At 36.3% G+C, this 15263-nt stretch overlaps 2 protein-coding genes across 4 annotated transcripts; one reads left to right on the top strand and one right to left on the bottom strand.

Moving 5' to 3' along the window:
• Window positions 1-446: 446 nt before the first annotated feature.
• Window positions 447-8202, bottom strand: LOC103990053 (uncharacterized). Of its 3 annotated transcripts, none has more exons than XM_018826810.2 (11): window positions 7987-8202; window positions 7606-7772; window positions 7442-7506; window positions 5971-6011; window positions 5596-5684; window positions 5400-5513; window positions 2949-3026; window positions 2155-2220; window positions 1755-1835; window positions 1433-1554; window positions 447-672 (listed from the first exon to the last, which is right to left on the bottom strand). In XM_018826810.2, the coding sequence occupies exons 1-10, from the start codon at window positions 8132-8134 to the stop codon at window positions 1447-1449; spliced, it is 957 nt and encodes a 318-aa protein (XP_018682355.2). In that variant the 5' UTR covers window positions 8135-8202; the 3' UTR covers window positions 447-672; window positions 1433-1446. The 3 variants fall into 3 exon arrangements, with proteins under 3 accessions (XP_018682355.2, XP_018682354.2, XP_009407355.2); XM_018826809.2 differs by having other exon boundaries at window positions 447-682; XM_009409080.3 differs by having other exon boundaries at window positions 447-1554.
• Window positions 8203-8772: 570 nt separating this feature from the next.
• Window positions 8773-11955, top strand: LOC135586136 (uncharacterized). Its single transcript, XM_065190309.1, has 7 exons — window positions 8773-8818; window positions 9470-9607; window positions 9844-9922; window positions 11064-11135; window positions 11307-11382; window positions 11464-11532; window positions 11666-11955. Exons 2-7 carry the CDS (start codon window positions 9563-9565, stop codon window positions 11898-11900), a joined length of 576 nt encoding a protein of 191 aa, XP_065046381.1. The 5' UTR covers window positions 8773-8818; window positions 9470-9562; the 3' UTR covers window positions 11901-11955.
• Window positions 11956-15263: the final 3308 nt, after the last annotated feature.

Here is a 15263-nt window from a genome sequence, read left to right on the forward strand (position 1 = left end):
TATATCATTATATTAATAATTTATTATGGATTAACATATATTATATAAGTATATTTTAACATCTATTAACTCAAAGAGTTTTATATGCTATAATTTTTAAAATGTATAAGTTATTTTAAACATGGGTAAATGATAAGGAATTAACTGATCCATAGTCAAAACCAAGATAAAAAATTTTATTTTTATTATTTTAACAAAAATATTCCTCTACCACCACTCAGCTCCATACACCATAGTAGCGATAATACATCGATGATCCAAGGCACGGTGGTGGCAATGAGTAATTTTACAAGAGTGATGAAAAAGAGGTATTAAAAATCAATAAATTCACCAATAAAATTTTTTAAGGTAAAATATTCCTATAAAAATTACGAGTACGAAAAATAAGTCTATTTCCGGATCCATCTATTCATATCTAATGAAAGCCTACACGTAGAGGCAGACGGTAAAGCAGGATAGTACGTTGTTCAATATAAAAGAAAAAGGAGTTACAGGGAAAGTGTTAGATGTACTGTTAATATATGTGGCCAAACATGTAAAGTTAGACCAAAGGAATGGCCCAACGATAATGCAATAGACTTGCTTACCCACTGCTTGACTTGGCTTGGGTCATCGCAAAAGATCTTCATCACTTCCCTCCATTCCATGTGTATTCATCATTCAATAGACTGACTTTTACCGTCTCCAGCATTTTTGGGAATGGAAATAAAATATGTGAGTAATTTTAGCCAAGGTAGTAATTCAAGAAGTCTTAAGACATATAGAGTTATATACAGTGTCTGAATACAATGCATTATCATATAATCCTACAGAACAAAATATTATTTCCAACAATTTGCACAATATTAATCATTATCATCCCGTTAACTGAAGATAGAATAGCAGATATCAATTTGAGTCGACATAACAGATTAAGGAAGAGGGATATCAGCAAATTCATCAGTAGAAAATGCAGACAAAAACTAGAGAGTTCCCCACTAGATATAATGATGAACAAAATCACCACCCATATATAACAAGCAAACTCAACAAATTAAGATCAATTGCCATCTTATTCATCACTATATCCAAGGTCTTCTCTTGCTTTGTCTACTTCCTTCCAATTAACTTGTTGATATCCTTGGTAAAAGTCTTGCTCGCTCTTGATTTCGTGATCTGTTGTATAAAATCATGTGGATATTTGTTGTGTTACTCTGAGTAGAGTCAAAATCTACCAGCCAAATTATTGATTCGAGATTCTACTAGCCAAAAGTTGAGTCAAATTGTTACTATTGATACACTATAACTCCAGTGAATATTATACACTCATCACCTGGTCTTGGTTTTCCCTTCTACATTGGCAGCATGTTGTTTCATCCATGTTCTTCAACAAACAGTATATCTAGAAGATCATCATAGCTCAATATCATCACATATATGAAATTCATGTTACCTCCTTCAATAGGCTTAATTTCCTGTGCAACTAAGAGGAAATCTCCTTGTCTTCATTCTTCCATTCAATGCCAGTGCCAGCACATCATATTCTTCCACAAACCAGAGCTCAGACATGGTCGCCTGAAAGGATAAAGTTAATCAGCACAAACATGCAAAGGGCAAAGGATGTGATTCACTAGATAGGAGACACATAATGATCAGAATAGGATAACTCAGTGGCCAATGATATCAAGACATAAAAAGGACAACCAGCTGATGTAAGTAGCAGACTACAAATTCAGCTCATTAAAGTAATTGTCCAGATATATGCAAGATACTACCTCAAAACCTTGAAGCTTCTTGTTAAGCTGCGAAACAAGCTCATGAAACAACTGGAGTTGATTAGAAGGTGTTTCCAGCTTCTACAGGAAAAGGATAGCACAGTGAGTCATCAGGCTGGAGCATTTACATAAATATAACTTGTAGCAATGACATCACAACATTAGGGATGTTTTCTTATTTTCTAATTTTAGTCCAATCCTGTAGTTCATGACCAATCTTTGGTTTCTTGTTGTAGCACCAACCAGATATCAACTTCAGCTATCATACAAGGATATGCTCACATTAAACTGGAATTAGAAGGTTGTGGAGAATGACGACAACAACAACAAGCATCCATAAGATCCAACAAAAGCCATCAGTCAAGCTAAATACAATTTCAAAATCAATTTGTTATGTTACCTCCAATAAGATTTTAGGACGTCCAAGAAGTCTTGCAAATGAAGTATGAAGTAGAACAGAATCATACTGTCCAAAAGAAAGAGAATTTCAGAAGAATGGCATGTCTCAATGCAACAGATCAACAACAACAATAATAATAAGAGCTTTCATATACTTTACAAATTCCGAAAATAGCATTTTTACCATTATAGCATATATCTCTGCAACTATTAAGATCCTTTGTATCTCAGTGGTTAACATCCACCCAAAATACCTAATTTAATCACTTTTCAAATGGTTAACATTATTTTGTTTTAGTTAAAGAAATATACAAAAATATGAAAAACCTAAATGATCTCAAATAAGATATAAAAACCCAATCAGACTGGCCAATATTAACTGATATTTACCAATCTGACTAGAAAATGGGATGTGGATTTGGTGATTTCACCGGGTCCAATCCAGAACAGGGCTTATCAGAAGGTAACCCTATAAAGGTACCAATATAAACCAAGCTTATTATCAGGTTTTTACTTAAACTAAGAGTAGCGGCAGTAAGATCAGGTTTTTGCAGTAAGATCTGTGTGTGTGTGTGTGTGTGCAATTTTGCTAGATAATGATGATAACTATAACAATAACAATGATAACAATCATGGTGCACATGACAGTTTACACGAGGATACTTTGTGTACATTATATTCTACATTTCAAAAGAAATCCATTTGATCAGGCTCCTATTCTATGCAATGCTGCATCACATAGGCACATCAATGGAGAAATAGATCATTGGAAGTAAAATAACCAGCTTCTCTTACCAGTTGCTTTTTAGGTGCACGTGGAAGGGCGTCTCTCAGTTTAGCCCGAATAACAGCGGGATCAGTACCAGAGGTCACCTGGTCATTCAAGAGAATAAACAGATATGATAGTTGGAAGAGCACTTGGTTGAGACTCAAGAAACCACAATGATAAGGAAAAAGGGAACGAAAAGGTTAACAAAACACAACTTTTAGAGTGGCATTCCAACCACGATAGAATAAGATGGTGTAAACATCTCAATCAATGATCCAATCAGCAATATGGGAAGCAATTCTTAAATAAAATACACAGAAAGTTGAAATCTTTATGAAGGGAAAAAACCATATAAGTAATGCAGTGGAATCACAAATTAAGTACAATGAGGCTTTTATGAAATGTATTAAATAGGATAGAAATCAGGTCCTATCTGGTCAAATTAGAGGGCAGAAATTCACTAGATTCAGAATTTGATCAATAAGATATGCCACCTGCTATCAGGTATTGTCTCGCTTCCAGGGATAATAGTAACCTTTTAGAGAGAAGAAAAGAAAGAAAAGAGAGGAAGCTAAATACAGGAAAAGAGGAAAGAGAAAAAAGGAAATAGGCAACTTTGTTAATCATTTCAATAATAACACAAGAAGACTGCCAACATATCTTTATAAGAGTTATGGAGTCATCCCATAAAGGTTCTCTGAAATATAACTCCAAAAATCATAAAAATTCAAATTTTGATGGGAAAATTACTAGACAAAGCTGTACTATAGGTTTTTGAATATCAATTGGAACCTTATTTGAACTCTAGAGACCACTTAAATTTGTCATTAGAGATGACAACTTCATCAAATTTGCTGAAATGTTTTCCATTTTAACACAGATGGTTGTCCTTATGGTATTATTCTTTTCTTGTATCGATTAGGGACGTCTCTAGTTCTTTTCTGTCACACTTCGTGGCAGCTCCAATGAAAAATAGTACTGCTGGATTGTCCATTATTTTTAACCAAGAAACCTTAATTTAGTCAGCCATTAAAAATAGGATTGGTTCACTAATCAAACCATGACCAACCTAGGTCAACTTTCCTACAAGTTCTTATACTTGTAAATGAACATGTCCAAGTTATTCTAGAGAGCGACATGGCAAGAGAGAGCCCCACACGGGATACTGAAACTGAACCCATAGCCAACCTACACATGGAACTTTGTTTTAAGGTCATGTGTTATTCCTCTAGCTTGGCCATTCATGCCTTAACCATGATGATGATGAGTCCAAAATCCATTCAATTATGTGGATGGGTCTGAAGTCAAGTTGTGTTGTCTAATAATTTATGTTCTAATGCCGAAACAACCTCTCTATATTTACAAATAAGGCCGCACACATTGACCCTCCCCAAACCTCACAGCGGCGGAAGTATATGTGCTCCTGGGTACACCCTTTTTCTTTTATTGCTCAGATGACAGAACTAAAAAAGCCCAACTTAGTCCTTCAAAGTCACTTGACCATGATGGTTTAAGTGCAAAATAGATTTGTCTCACGCTGTTTATTCCTTGTGGACAAGGAACATACTGTACCAAATTTCCTTCCCTCAAGTGCACCTTGTTTCTGAAGTGGTAATTCAAAACCCCGTGGTACCCACACTTCAATTAATTCTTTGCTTCTTTCTTGAAAACATACACAAGCAGGATGAAAATATCACAAAGCTATCTCCAAATTATATGGAATTATGGATTGTTCTCCATTTATAGTGGTGAATTAAGAAGCATTACTGTGCTGTATCTTAATGATGGAAAGAATTGCATAATGCTCTTCAATGGAGTCAACACCATGCTGAAGCTTGTTTGTGTTCAATCCTAATGAAATTCAACTGAAATTTTGCAGTCAACACCATGCTGAAGCTTGTTTGTGTTCAATCCTAATGAAATTCAACTGAAATTTTAGCTTCGTACACCATAGAATCAAGCTTTTTATCTGTCATCATCCTTATGCTCCCTTCACAGTGCCATTCACTTGGACAAATTAGCCACTGTAGTACTGACCGCAAAAGGCTTTGAGTTCAATTAGACAAATTTAAGTAATTTATGATTACTATCAATGCTACCATTAAATCCCAGAGAGAACTGACAACCTGTAGTCAGTTCTGAGTGACGAGCTTAAACTAAAAACAATAACTCAACCTAACAAAATCTAATTCTTATGATAAAAACAAGAATAACTACTAGATTGAGTCACAAAATGGAAACCAAAATGGACTAGTGCAAGATTATATCAAATGCAAACAAGTTTCATTAAATTTTAATATAAATCATGGCTACATCAAAGGGGTAGCACTAGATACTTGTTTTTTGCATTTTGCAGCAGATATAGGTGGCTATCTGGAGTAAGTTATTTACAGTTGATCTGACAGCAAATGAAAATATAATGAATGAGAGCAAGTCTAATAAGATGAAAGCCACAGAAAAAGAAGTATCAGGTGAACCTGCCAGCATCCCAGTAGCACACCTGTCGATGTCAACACGACTCTATCCAAGACAATTTTCAGAGGGCACAGAACTTCTGCAACACCTCTTACAGTGTTTGCCTCATCTTCAATCTCAAGAAATAAGACAGACCACATCAATACAAGAAGAAATGCCAAATAAGCACAATAGTAATAATAAAAAAATTCCACATACCTCATCATCGGTTGCAGTTACAGGTGTGATATGATGGGATGCGTGAAACATGCTCGAGTGGTATATGCTCACATTTTGAAACCAGATAACTGAATATAGTGAAAAATAATAATGTCAGCTATATGATACCAGAAAATGTGAAGAATTCATAAATTAAATAATTAGTCTTGAGAAAGACAATTGAACTCGAATAAAACAATTTGCAGGTTCAGCTGATGTTTTTTTGCAAGGAAGATGACACCAATTGAAGTGTCATACTAATGAAGAACATTTACAGACATGAAATTAAAATTTGAAGTTTCTTCTTAGTTTACATATATCATTTGTAGGAGTCACAAGGGCTGCAAAGTGCAAAAGTGGTATACAGTGCATTACCTCCGTTAAAATAGGGAAGAAATATCTCTCTAACTGCTTCCCTGCCACGATCAGTAAAATGAATAAAGCAAAGAATTTTTTTGATGAAAATTTAATGGAGGCTATATACACACACTCTCTGCAACAAAACTCTGTGAAACTGAAACTGAAACAAAACAGAGTTCTGTGAAACAAAACTCTGTGAGCCTATATACTCCAGGAAAGCCGAAACTGAAACAATAAAAAACAACGTTTCTGAGGATGCTAAAGACATCTAACATTCAAACAAACTGCTAGAAGAGACTGAAAACGAAAATTATTTTTATGTGTAGAATATTGTGACTAAAGTAACTCATTTTGTTTATGAACCTCATACTGCAGGAAATCTTACCATGTCCTCTAAGTTATGAGTGTTGAGTATACTTAGTGCAAACTGAGATAACCATCTAAGTACGCCAAAAAGGATGACCAAGCACTTTTTATATATAGTATTTTGTCCTATCAAATGTTAATTAAAAATTGGATCTTACATTTCAAGTTATGTCTTTTTTAGAAGTTCTGGTATATACTTGTCCTCAAACCCAAGGCTTGACTCAGGCCCGTCCTCTTGTTGCAAGACCCTTATCCAGATGCAACCTAACAATAGAATGGATAGGGACCCAATAACATCACCAACTGGGAATTCATCTCATATTTGGCTTCTATACTACACTGCTTCTTCAGATATTCTATCTCTTAAAGGGACAAGGATATGGATCCATGAAGTATCAATGCCCATAACTATATTATAAAACATTCCTCTTCACCTACAGAGTCATTAATGCCTAGACAATACTTCAAACACTTCTCTATTTGAACCAATCATTTTAACACTACACAATCCTGTAAAGAAGTATCTCCAAATTTCAACAAAAGCAAATGAATAATTAACTAGAGAACATATAAGATAGATTCATAATTCTTTCTTATTTGCACAAGCAAGTCAGAGTGTATTTCAAAAGTTATTCTTGCTGGTCACAACAAGTTATTTTTTTCCTTTTTTTAAATGTTTATTGAATCGAATTCCAGCTGTCAAAATCCCTTCTTAAAAAATAAAGATTCAAAATGAGTTAAATAATGACAATATTTCGCATTTTATTGTGATTTGCTGACAATTGTGGTGTGACTGAGAAGTCAGAGCTACATCATTTAATAATTAAATCAGATATAATGCAGAAACCAGAGCTACAGCATTGAATTTGAGTTAAGTAAAAAAATTAGGATACTAAGATCTCGCTAAAGCAGATATAATGCAGATATGTAACTTAGGTCTCCATAACAAATCACTAATATCATGCATTTAAAGTCGATAAGACTTTTCCTTTTCCGGATAACTCCCCAATCAATAAGATAGTGTTAAAACCCTCTCAAGTATCTGAAAACTAACAGACAGCTCATTTAACTGTAAAGGATTCTCCACAAACAGACTTCAGATAATGTGAGTATCACATACGAAATTGGTATTGAGTGTTCACTGTTCAAGTGAAGCACCGTTGCCCGAACAGGAGGGTCCGCCATCTATTTGAACAAAAATAATTATACAACAATCAAAGCCAATAGTGAAAAATAAAATCCTCAAGAACAAACAAAGTAAAGCGTCAACAAAGACTAATCCACCTTCAGCACCGGAGTAACAGAATCATTTTTCTGCTCGAATAGATCTGAAATCGACAGTGACTGTGAAGTCTCTCCGTGCTTCAAGAATGCTGCGCCGTGCTCATCCAAGTCCTTAGCCATCTTATCATACAAAATCTTCCGCCGCTCCAAGATCGACATCCTAGACTCTGATCCAAAAACATAAAATTATTTAATCGCGATACAATGATCCGTCTGTCCAAGTAACCAAATCGAAAGAGAAAACAAAAAGGGATTTCCCGATCCATCAGGAATATGTCCACGAACCCATTCGTTCGGTTCATTAATCCGTCGCACAAACTATCTCCACTGATGAAAGATTTTATATTGAAAAAATTAGGGAAAATTATGGTTGAAAATTACCGGAATCGGAGGATGTGACGAGCGCCCGGGAGGGATCGGAGCTCTCCAGGGAGATTCGAAACGCGAGGTAGACAAGGACGGAAACGGAGATCCAGATAAGGGTGGCGGCGAGCTTCGATCGGCAGAAGAAATTTCGGAACCTCAACATTCGATCTTTCGCGTTCCTATTTTGAGAAGACCTCGAGGCTTCCAAGACTTCCCAAATGTTACCCTCTTCCACCAAGATATATTTGAATTCGACAGCGACGTTGCTGTAAAAGAAATAAAAAGACTCATTAACTACTTATGTTAACGGTTGCCTTTTTTTCTTTTTTTAATATGCATTAATTTTTATTCCAGTAATAAACATTTATAATATTTATCTATTCTCATCTTTAGTTTCCATCGCTTTCTTTTATTTCTTCCCTTCTATAGTTTATATTATTATTTAAAAAACAAAATAGTATTTTTTCCCCCAAAAAAAAGTTGTATATTAATGTAAATTTATAGAAAAAAAACTACATGATTTACTTAAACCTTACAAAATTCATCATCATCATTCTGCTTTTAGCAGGCGGTTCTCATCTATTCTTCTCCTATAGCTGCAATCACAAAGCGAACGCTTGGCGGTAGCGTATCACGCTGCGTGTCATAGCATCCCTAGAAGACTTATTTTGGGCTGACTCAGTGACATTGTGCAGCCTGGCCCAGTGAATCCGTAGTCTGTTACATTTACGACTCTTTTTTCCGGCGATTTATATGAAAAGATTTAGAAATATTATAAATTATAACCACAAAGTCCTCTTCTTTCTCGTCTCGGCTCGTCTCTCCTCCGTATGGTCGTACGATCGAGGTGTGGTTTGATGAGATATGGATTCTTTCACGATCTAATTTTCCTTCGGCATTTTCGATTCGGTTATCTTCGGATCGCACGGAACCAAAATTAGATATCCATTCAACCCTCTTTCTGTCACTCGATTTGGGGGAATTGATTGTTTTTTTAATGTGATATTTCTGTTCTACAAAATTTACCTTTAATCAATCGAATTCGTTCCTTTGTCATCTTTTTTGTGGTGTTTGTTTCTTGGATGGAATCTATGCTTTGTATAGTGTGCTATAGTTTAGTAAGAATCTACCCTAAATGCAGAGATAACTAGAGCGTGAACATTCAATTTGCGGGATCTAAACGGTTCCGCAGATCAAGATCTGCAGTGGTGAATGGAATCCCGCAGGAAAGTTCCCACATTGGTGGAGCTATGCATGGACACGGCGATCGCTAGCCTTAGGTACATCGAAGATGTTGGAGACATGGAGTTACACCTATTGAAGGACATCTTACCTCACTGTAACATTAATGAGTTGACCCACATTGAGAACTCAACGAAAGAAAGTCATGCGTTGCTACAGTCCTCTTTTGAAATTCTTACATGGTCGTGGTCTTCGTATTAATCCTAAGCTTTCTGAGTCACTACCATTGATAATTGATTTTACTATGGCATTTTAGGGAAGGGACCTCAGTCCAGTGACAGATGACTCGTGGAAAGGATTCTATGAGCAACAATTTGGAGTGGAGAGTGCAAATACTGTGATCAACAGGATGAAACAGAAGAAAGTAGTATTTAAGTGGAGACTGCTCTATGAGGTGCTGCATCATTTTGCTAGGATTTTCTGCTCTTATTATAAGTGATTTTTTGGCCAATCTATAATTTTCTGGGTGAAGAAATAGAATCACTAGCCAAGAACCATGCCAACCACATTCTTGGCATAGAAGTTCTGCAGAGATTGGTAAAAGGAAATCTTAGGATGTCATGTCTATTGTCTATAAATTTATATTTCAAAATATATATGGCGTGTTGAATTTGCATGACTTGCTTGTAGGCAAAGCAAAAGGAAAGGGAAGAAGCTAAAAATAGAATGGCCAAGAAACATAAACAGAATTATGCAGAGAGTCAAGCTAGTGAGTCATCATACACTTTTATATTTTGTGCCTGTTAATTATATGTTCTGTAGCATGGAGTAATGTTTGAACTGCACCAACTGGTACATTGCTTAAGTTGAATAGCATCTAGCTTCAGAATGCTGCTTTCATCACAGGTGCATTTTCACTGTGGCAATACAAGTATTTAAGTCAAATAAATCAGATGTCTGTCTGCAACTTTTGGCTGATAGGTGCAGAAGCACATAGTGTTTCATTTTGTGATTATGCTGTAAAGGCTTCTTGCTTGAGTTTTTATAGCTGAACTTTTTCCCTATGGAAAATGTTGATTGTTTGAACTGTCAAATTATAGGCATTCTCAGGAATACATGGTGTCATAATAGCAGATTGTACATTTTGAGTCCTCAAGACATGTAATTTTCCTACTTTTTTTATAATTTCATGACACATGTCGGGCTCGAGCATTACCCGATCAACAAGTCGTAGGTTTGATTGAATGCTATCAAACAAAACATGTTATATTTGAGGATAATTATGGCATAATTATAAAAATCCATTTCTATGTATTAGCATAAGTTGTTCCATCATTTGTTAGTGGTTAAAATTTAATGTAGTATTTACATTTGGAACCCAACTCTCACATGATATGCATTTGTGACCAAGATTGAGCTTTGCCTAAAAATTGGTGGTATTGGTTTTGTTGTCTAATCTAAGTATTGTGTTTAAAGGGCCAATAGTGGCCTGCTCTGCTTATTGAAGCATTGGCCTTGGGGCAGACCATATATATGGCAGTTAAGATGGAATTCTAGATCATAATCATTAAGACTGCCTTATTAATATTTATTATCAAGAGAGAAATAGCCTTTTATCAACAAGCTGTTGTTTATTGTTAACATTTTTGGACTAAGTTTGGGATCGTGATGTCTCTCATTTTGTCTGATGCCAATAAGTCTGGTGTTTATCTTGCAAAATTTTGAAGAAGTCATTTAGCTTGCAAGGACTAATGAAGTCATTCTAGATTAACAAATTGTTCACATTGTTCTAGGTTGGTAAATTATTCTACCAATTAAGGTTGAAATTATTAATAAGCTAACACATTATTTTTACATCATTTGAAAATGTTTGTAGATGTTTTGTAATTGTTACTTTTTGTTCTTTGAAGAGAAACAAAGTCGGAAAATCCAAATTTGTTCTAAAATTCCACCCTCAAAAAATAAGAGAGGCCACCGGCGAGGTAACTTCTTTATTCCTGTGTTTGATGTGTTTTATTTTGAGGATTGTGAATGTCCGAAAAAAGTGAACTAAATGCTGGTTGCTGCAGTAACCAACTTTGCTAGATCACAAAAAACATATGATGTATATATAGTAGTTTTTCCAAATTAACATGTTTGATGACTGATTATAGGAATTGGACCGAGTAATAGCTTGTCCAATGTGAAAAGTAACCTGATGAAGGCGGCAAAATTGGAGTACTGTAATAGGTGACTTGGGATTTGTTTTCTGGATTCAAACCTTATGTTGTATTAATTCTAATAAAGCTCAATTATTTTTCTTGCCAATAGCCATGAAGCAAAAGTACATGCTCTGATGAGAAGAAATGCTCTGCGAGGAAACAGCTTGTCACATCAAAGGTGGATCATTTTTTCTAAATCTGTCAAACCTTATATCTTTGTATATTATATTAGTTTTAATTAGCCTTTGGAGAGTTATTTAAAATCATGCTTTCATCTTCTGTATCATGCACTCTTCTTTCTTGTTTGGCAGCATCCCTCGTTCTGCAAAACAGAACAATATCCTTCGAAGCAATCCGGATTCAAGTTCCAGAAATGGAAAACCAGTGGGAAGAAAACAATTGCTTTACCTCATCTTTTCAGGGTTTCTCATGAGAAGGAAAACTTTGGTACCTATTGAGTTCCTACAATTTATGGTACTCTGTCACCAAGGTGCCTCGTTGGCATTAGTCTCTTATCATCCTCCTGTGAGTTTCGTATCTCTATAGAAAGATCTGTGTTGACTATAAATATTTGTTTTTATAGCATTAGATTTGAGTTTTATCTCTCGACGCTGTATCATGTGTTGTGGCTTCAAGTCACCTCTCTAACTAGATTACAGATTAGGCAATAAATTAGAGCTTGATGGCTATGTGATTACTGCCCGTCACAAAATGAGCCAATGATGAAGTCATGTTGGTAGAACATGTCGATCTTGATCTTATCTACTGCCCAAAGTTGACCAGATTGCTTTCAATTAGAATTTTTCGTATAAGATTTCTCGATAGCTGCTGCTGGATCAAGCCAGCCACCGTGATGGATTTGATTTGAACATCCAACTCGTTATGTACAGTTATGCCCTTAAACAGTTATGTACAGGTAGAGCTGTGTGGCAAAACCATTGGGTGATGGAACAAGAGAGATACACTGTCAAATGAGGAACAAAGAAACAAAGCGTTACAATTAGCAAAACCTCATGGCCTCTTTGTAGTTCCTCTGCATGATGGGTTTCTCCCCCCGAGCTTTGGTTGTTTCCCTGCGGCTTCTCAATCTCAAAGCTTCAGCACCGGTTGTGAATGGGATCTGACCCTCTTCGCACTCGACGTTTGCTCGCGCTGTAAGGATCGACAGGTTTCGGGCCGGCCGCAGGTTTCTTGCTCGCGTCAATGTCGACAGCATCAACGCTGACGAGGAAGCGTTGGCTCTTTGCTACCGCGGTTTGCTCTTCGTTCCGCCGGAGAACGAGGCCTACGTTTCTCAGGCCGCACACCTGCTCTGGCTTCCAAGATGACAACAACACAACGCATAGAAGCACCGCAAGGAGGAGCCTACGAGTGTAAGAATCCATTGGTCCTCCCGTCAGCCACAGAGATAGGAGGCGCTTCCGGTTTAGAATTAAAAGGCAGATCCTACTCTTCATGTGCTCTATTCCTGTGGATACAGTCCTCCCATATATCACATACGGGGGTTTGGTCTAAAAGCATAAAGCTCAGTGACCCAAAAACGCCTAGAGAAATCAGATTCACTTCAATCATATATGGCTGCAACCGAAGCAAATCCAAGGCTGTTTTAGAAGGTTCTGTCAGGTATGAATAAAGAGATTGGAACACAATCCTCGGGAACCCAAGTATCTTTCCGGTGGTTCCCTTACTGAGCAAGCACTAAAGGAGGGATGTGTGGGGGGAATAGGGCACCAGCAAACGAAAGACTGGCTTTAGAATTCCCTCTTACAACAACAAGGAAGCGCTCTTATCCATGCACCCCCAAAAACAATATGTATTGGTACTTAGTTTTTTGTGCTGAGTGAGTTTTCTTTATGCTTTTTTATTGCCGTCTTACTGCTGCAGCTATGCCCCCCCCCCCCCTACCCCACTCAACCCAACTCAACCCCCCCATCAATCACTAAAGCTTGCCTGTGTATCATCCATTAGTTCCTCATGGCTCCCTAATTCACATTCCCTTTTCCTACGAAGAACATATTCCTCTCTTTCACTGTTCCTTTTGCATCTATTTACATTGCTTCTCATCGTCACATTCAACTGTTAGGATTCCTAAAGCACGAGTTCCCTCGCTTTAACGAAAAACCAAGGGGTGACAGCATGGAATTAAGATGGACTGTCACGCATCAGGCGTTTTGTGCTTTTCGCTTTGAGATAAAGCAAAAGAGCAACCGCAGCGGAGGTTGCTGCTTTCCGAGGCCGCAACACTATCATTTATCTGAACCACTGTGCTTCTGCAGTAAAAATATAATTTTGAAGAGATATATAGTCGCATGCAAAATACAGATTAAGTTGTTTTTTCGTCCAAGCGTGTCTATTTACTTTGAAGCAAAGCAAAATAGCAACAGTGGATGTCGCTGCTTTCTGAGGCCAGACGATTTTGAACTTGTTTGGATGACTATGCTTCCTCCATCAAAAATAATTTGAACGAATAATATGTTGTATGGAGGACTATTTACCTGGATATGGATATAAATCTGTCTCCTGTAGTTTCAGGAGACTTTGAGTAGGTTTTGAAAGAAACCACAACCATATCGAAGAGAGAAGTAGGAAATAAGAGAGATAATGATATAACCACAGGGAAAACAAGGAAATATCATGATTTGGTCCTCTTTCTAGACTACATTTCTTGAGGAAGCAATTTCCTAAAATATTTGGTATCCCACTGAATATTTTTCTATCAAAACAGGCATAAAAGAAAGAGAATCCTAGCTAAAGTGGGCACTTGCTTAAAGCATCGTAGAGAACGACAGTAGAACTACTGAGTGATCCACTAATTAGCACATCTAAAGGCCTCTTTCGTAGTCTGATATAGAGATAGAGTTGATGGATCTCGGATGAACTTGAGGAGAAATTTGGATATGGTCTTAGAACCCTACAAAACAATTGTAAGTTTTCCTTGAATGTTTAAAATAGGACAACTTAGGAAGTTAGGAAATTGATGCTAATGAAATCGAAAAGATTGACTAAAAGAATAGTCACTCACATATGCCACATATTCATACATAACGAGAAAATCAAAAGAGGACTAAAAGAATAGTCACATATTAATAATAAAAAAAAAGAATTAAGAGAGTCATATAACATAAATCAGGTTTAGTCTACAAATTAACACGTTTTAGTTTGTATGTTGATTTGATATCCAATTTGACCCAAATTCCATCTGTTTATAATATGGTAGTCAAGTAAAAGAAAATAGATTCAACTCATAGTTTAATCTATTTATACGAATAAGGGAGAGATGATTGAGACACGCATGAGTAAGAGAAGATAAGAAGTTAATAAATAATCACGAGAAAAGAATAAAAAATAAAAAAAGGATATTACGATCTCTTTTTATAATGCGGAACTTAAGAATTAGGTTGTTCTAATCTTCAAGACCCATGCTTTTTCCATATATATATTTGTTATGGTTGATCATGGATGAAGAACGTCCTATCTATTGCTCCCTTCATTACCAATCACCAAATGTTGTTCATCTTTGCAGATTGACAGTTTCACCACCCAAATGCATCTTCTTTGTCGTTGGCAATCCTTAGCCAGCCTACTGCCCCCCAGTTTTTGCATGATCAAGTTGCAGTGAAGAGGAAGTAATGCCCACCATTCGTAGGAACTCTATCCACCAAGTGCCCACAGTATTGGAGAAAGGGATGGGTGTCATCCAAGAATGGACAAACCCAAAATTCATTGGGAAATTTTATGTGAATGCTTTATGTATGTTTGGGTTGGTTTAGATATACGAATAGAAATAGCTTTATTATATTTGATTCGGGTAGTATCACATTCGATGATATAATCATCCTTTCTTAATTTGTTTTTTGGTGTAAGATCACACATTTTTCACTCTGATGATATGATTATTATTTGCTTTTG

Source organism: Musa acuminata, chromosome BXJ1-6, assembly GCF_036884655.1.
Source record: "Musa acuminata AAA Group cultivar baxijiao chromosome BXJ1-6, Cavendish_Baxijiao_AAA, whole genome shotgun sequence".
Lineage (NCBI taxonomy): Eukaryota > Viridiplantae > Streptophyta > Magnoliopsida > Zingiberales > Musaceae > Musa > Musa acuminata.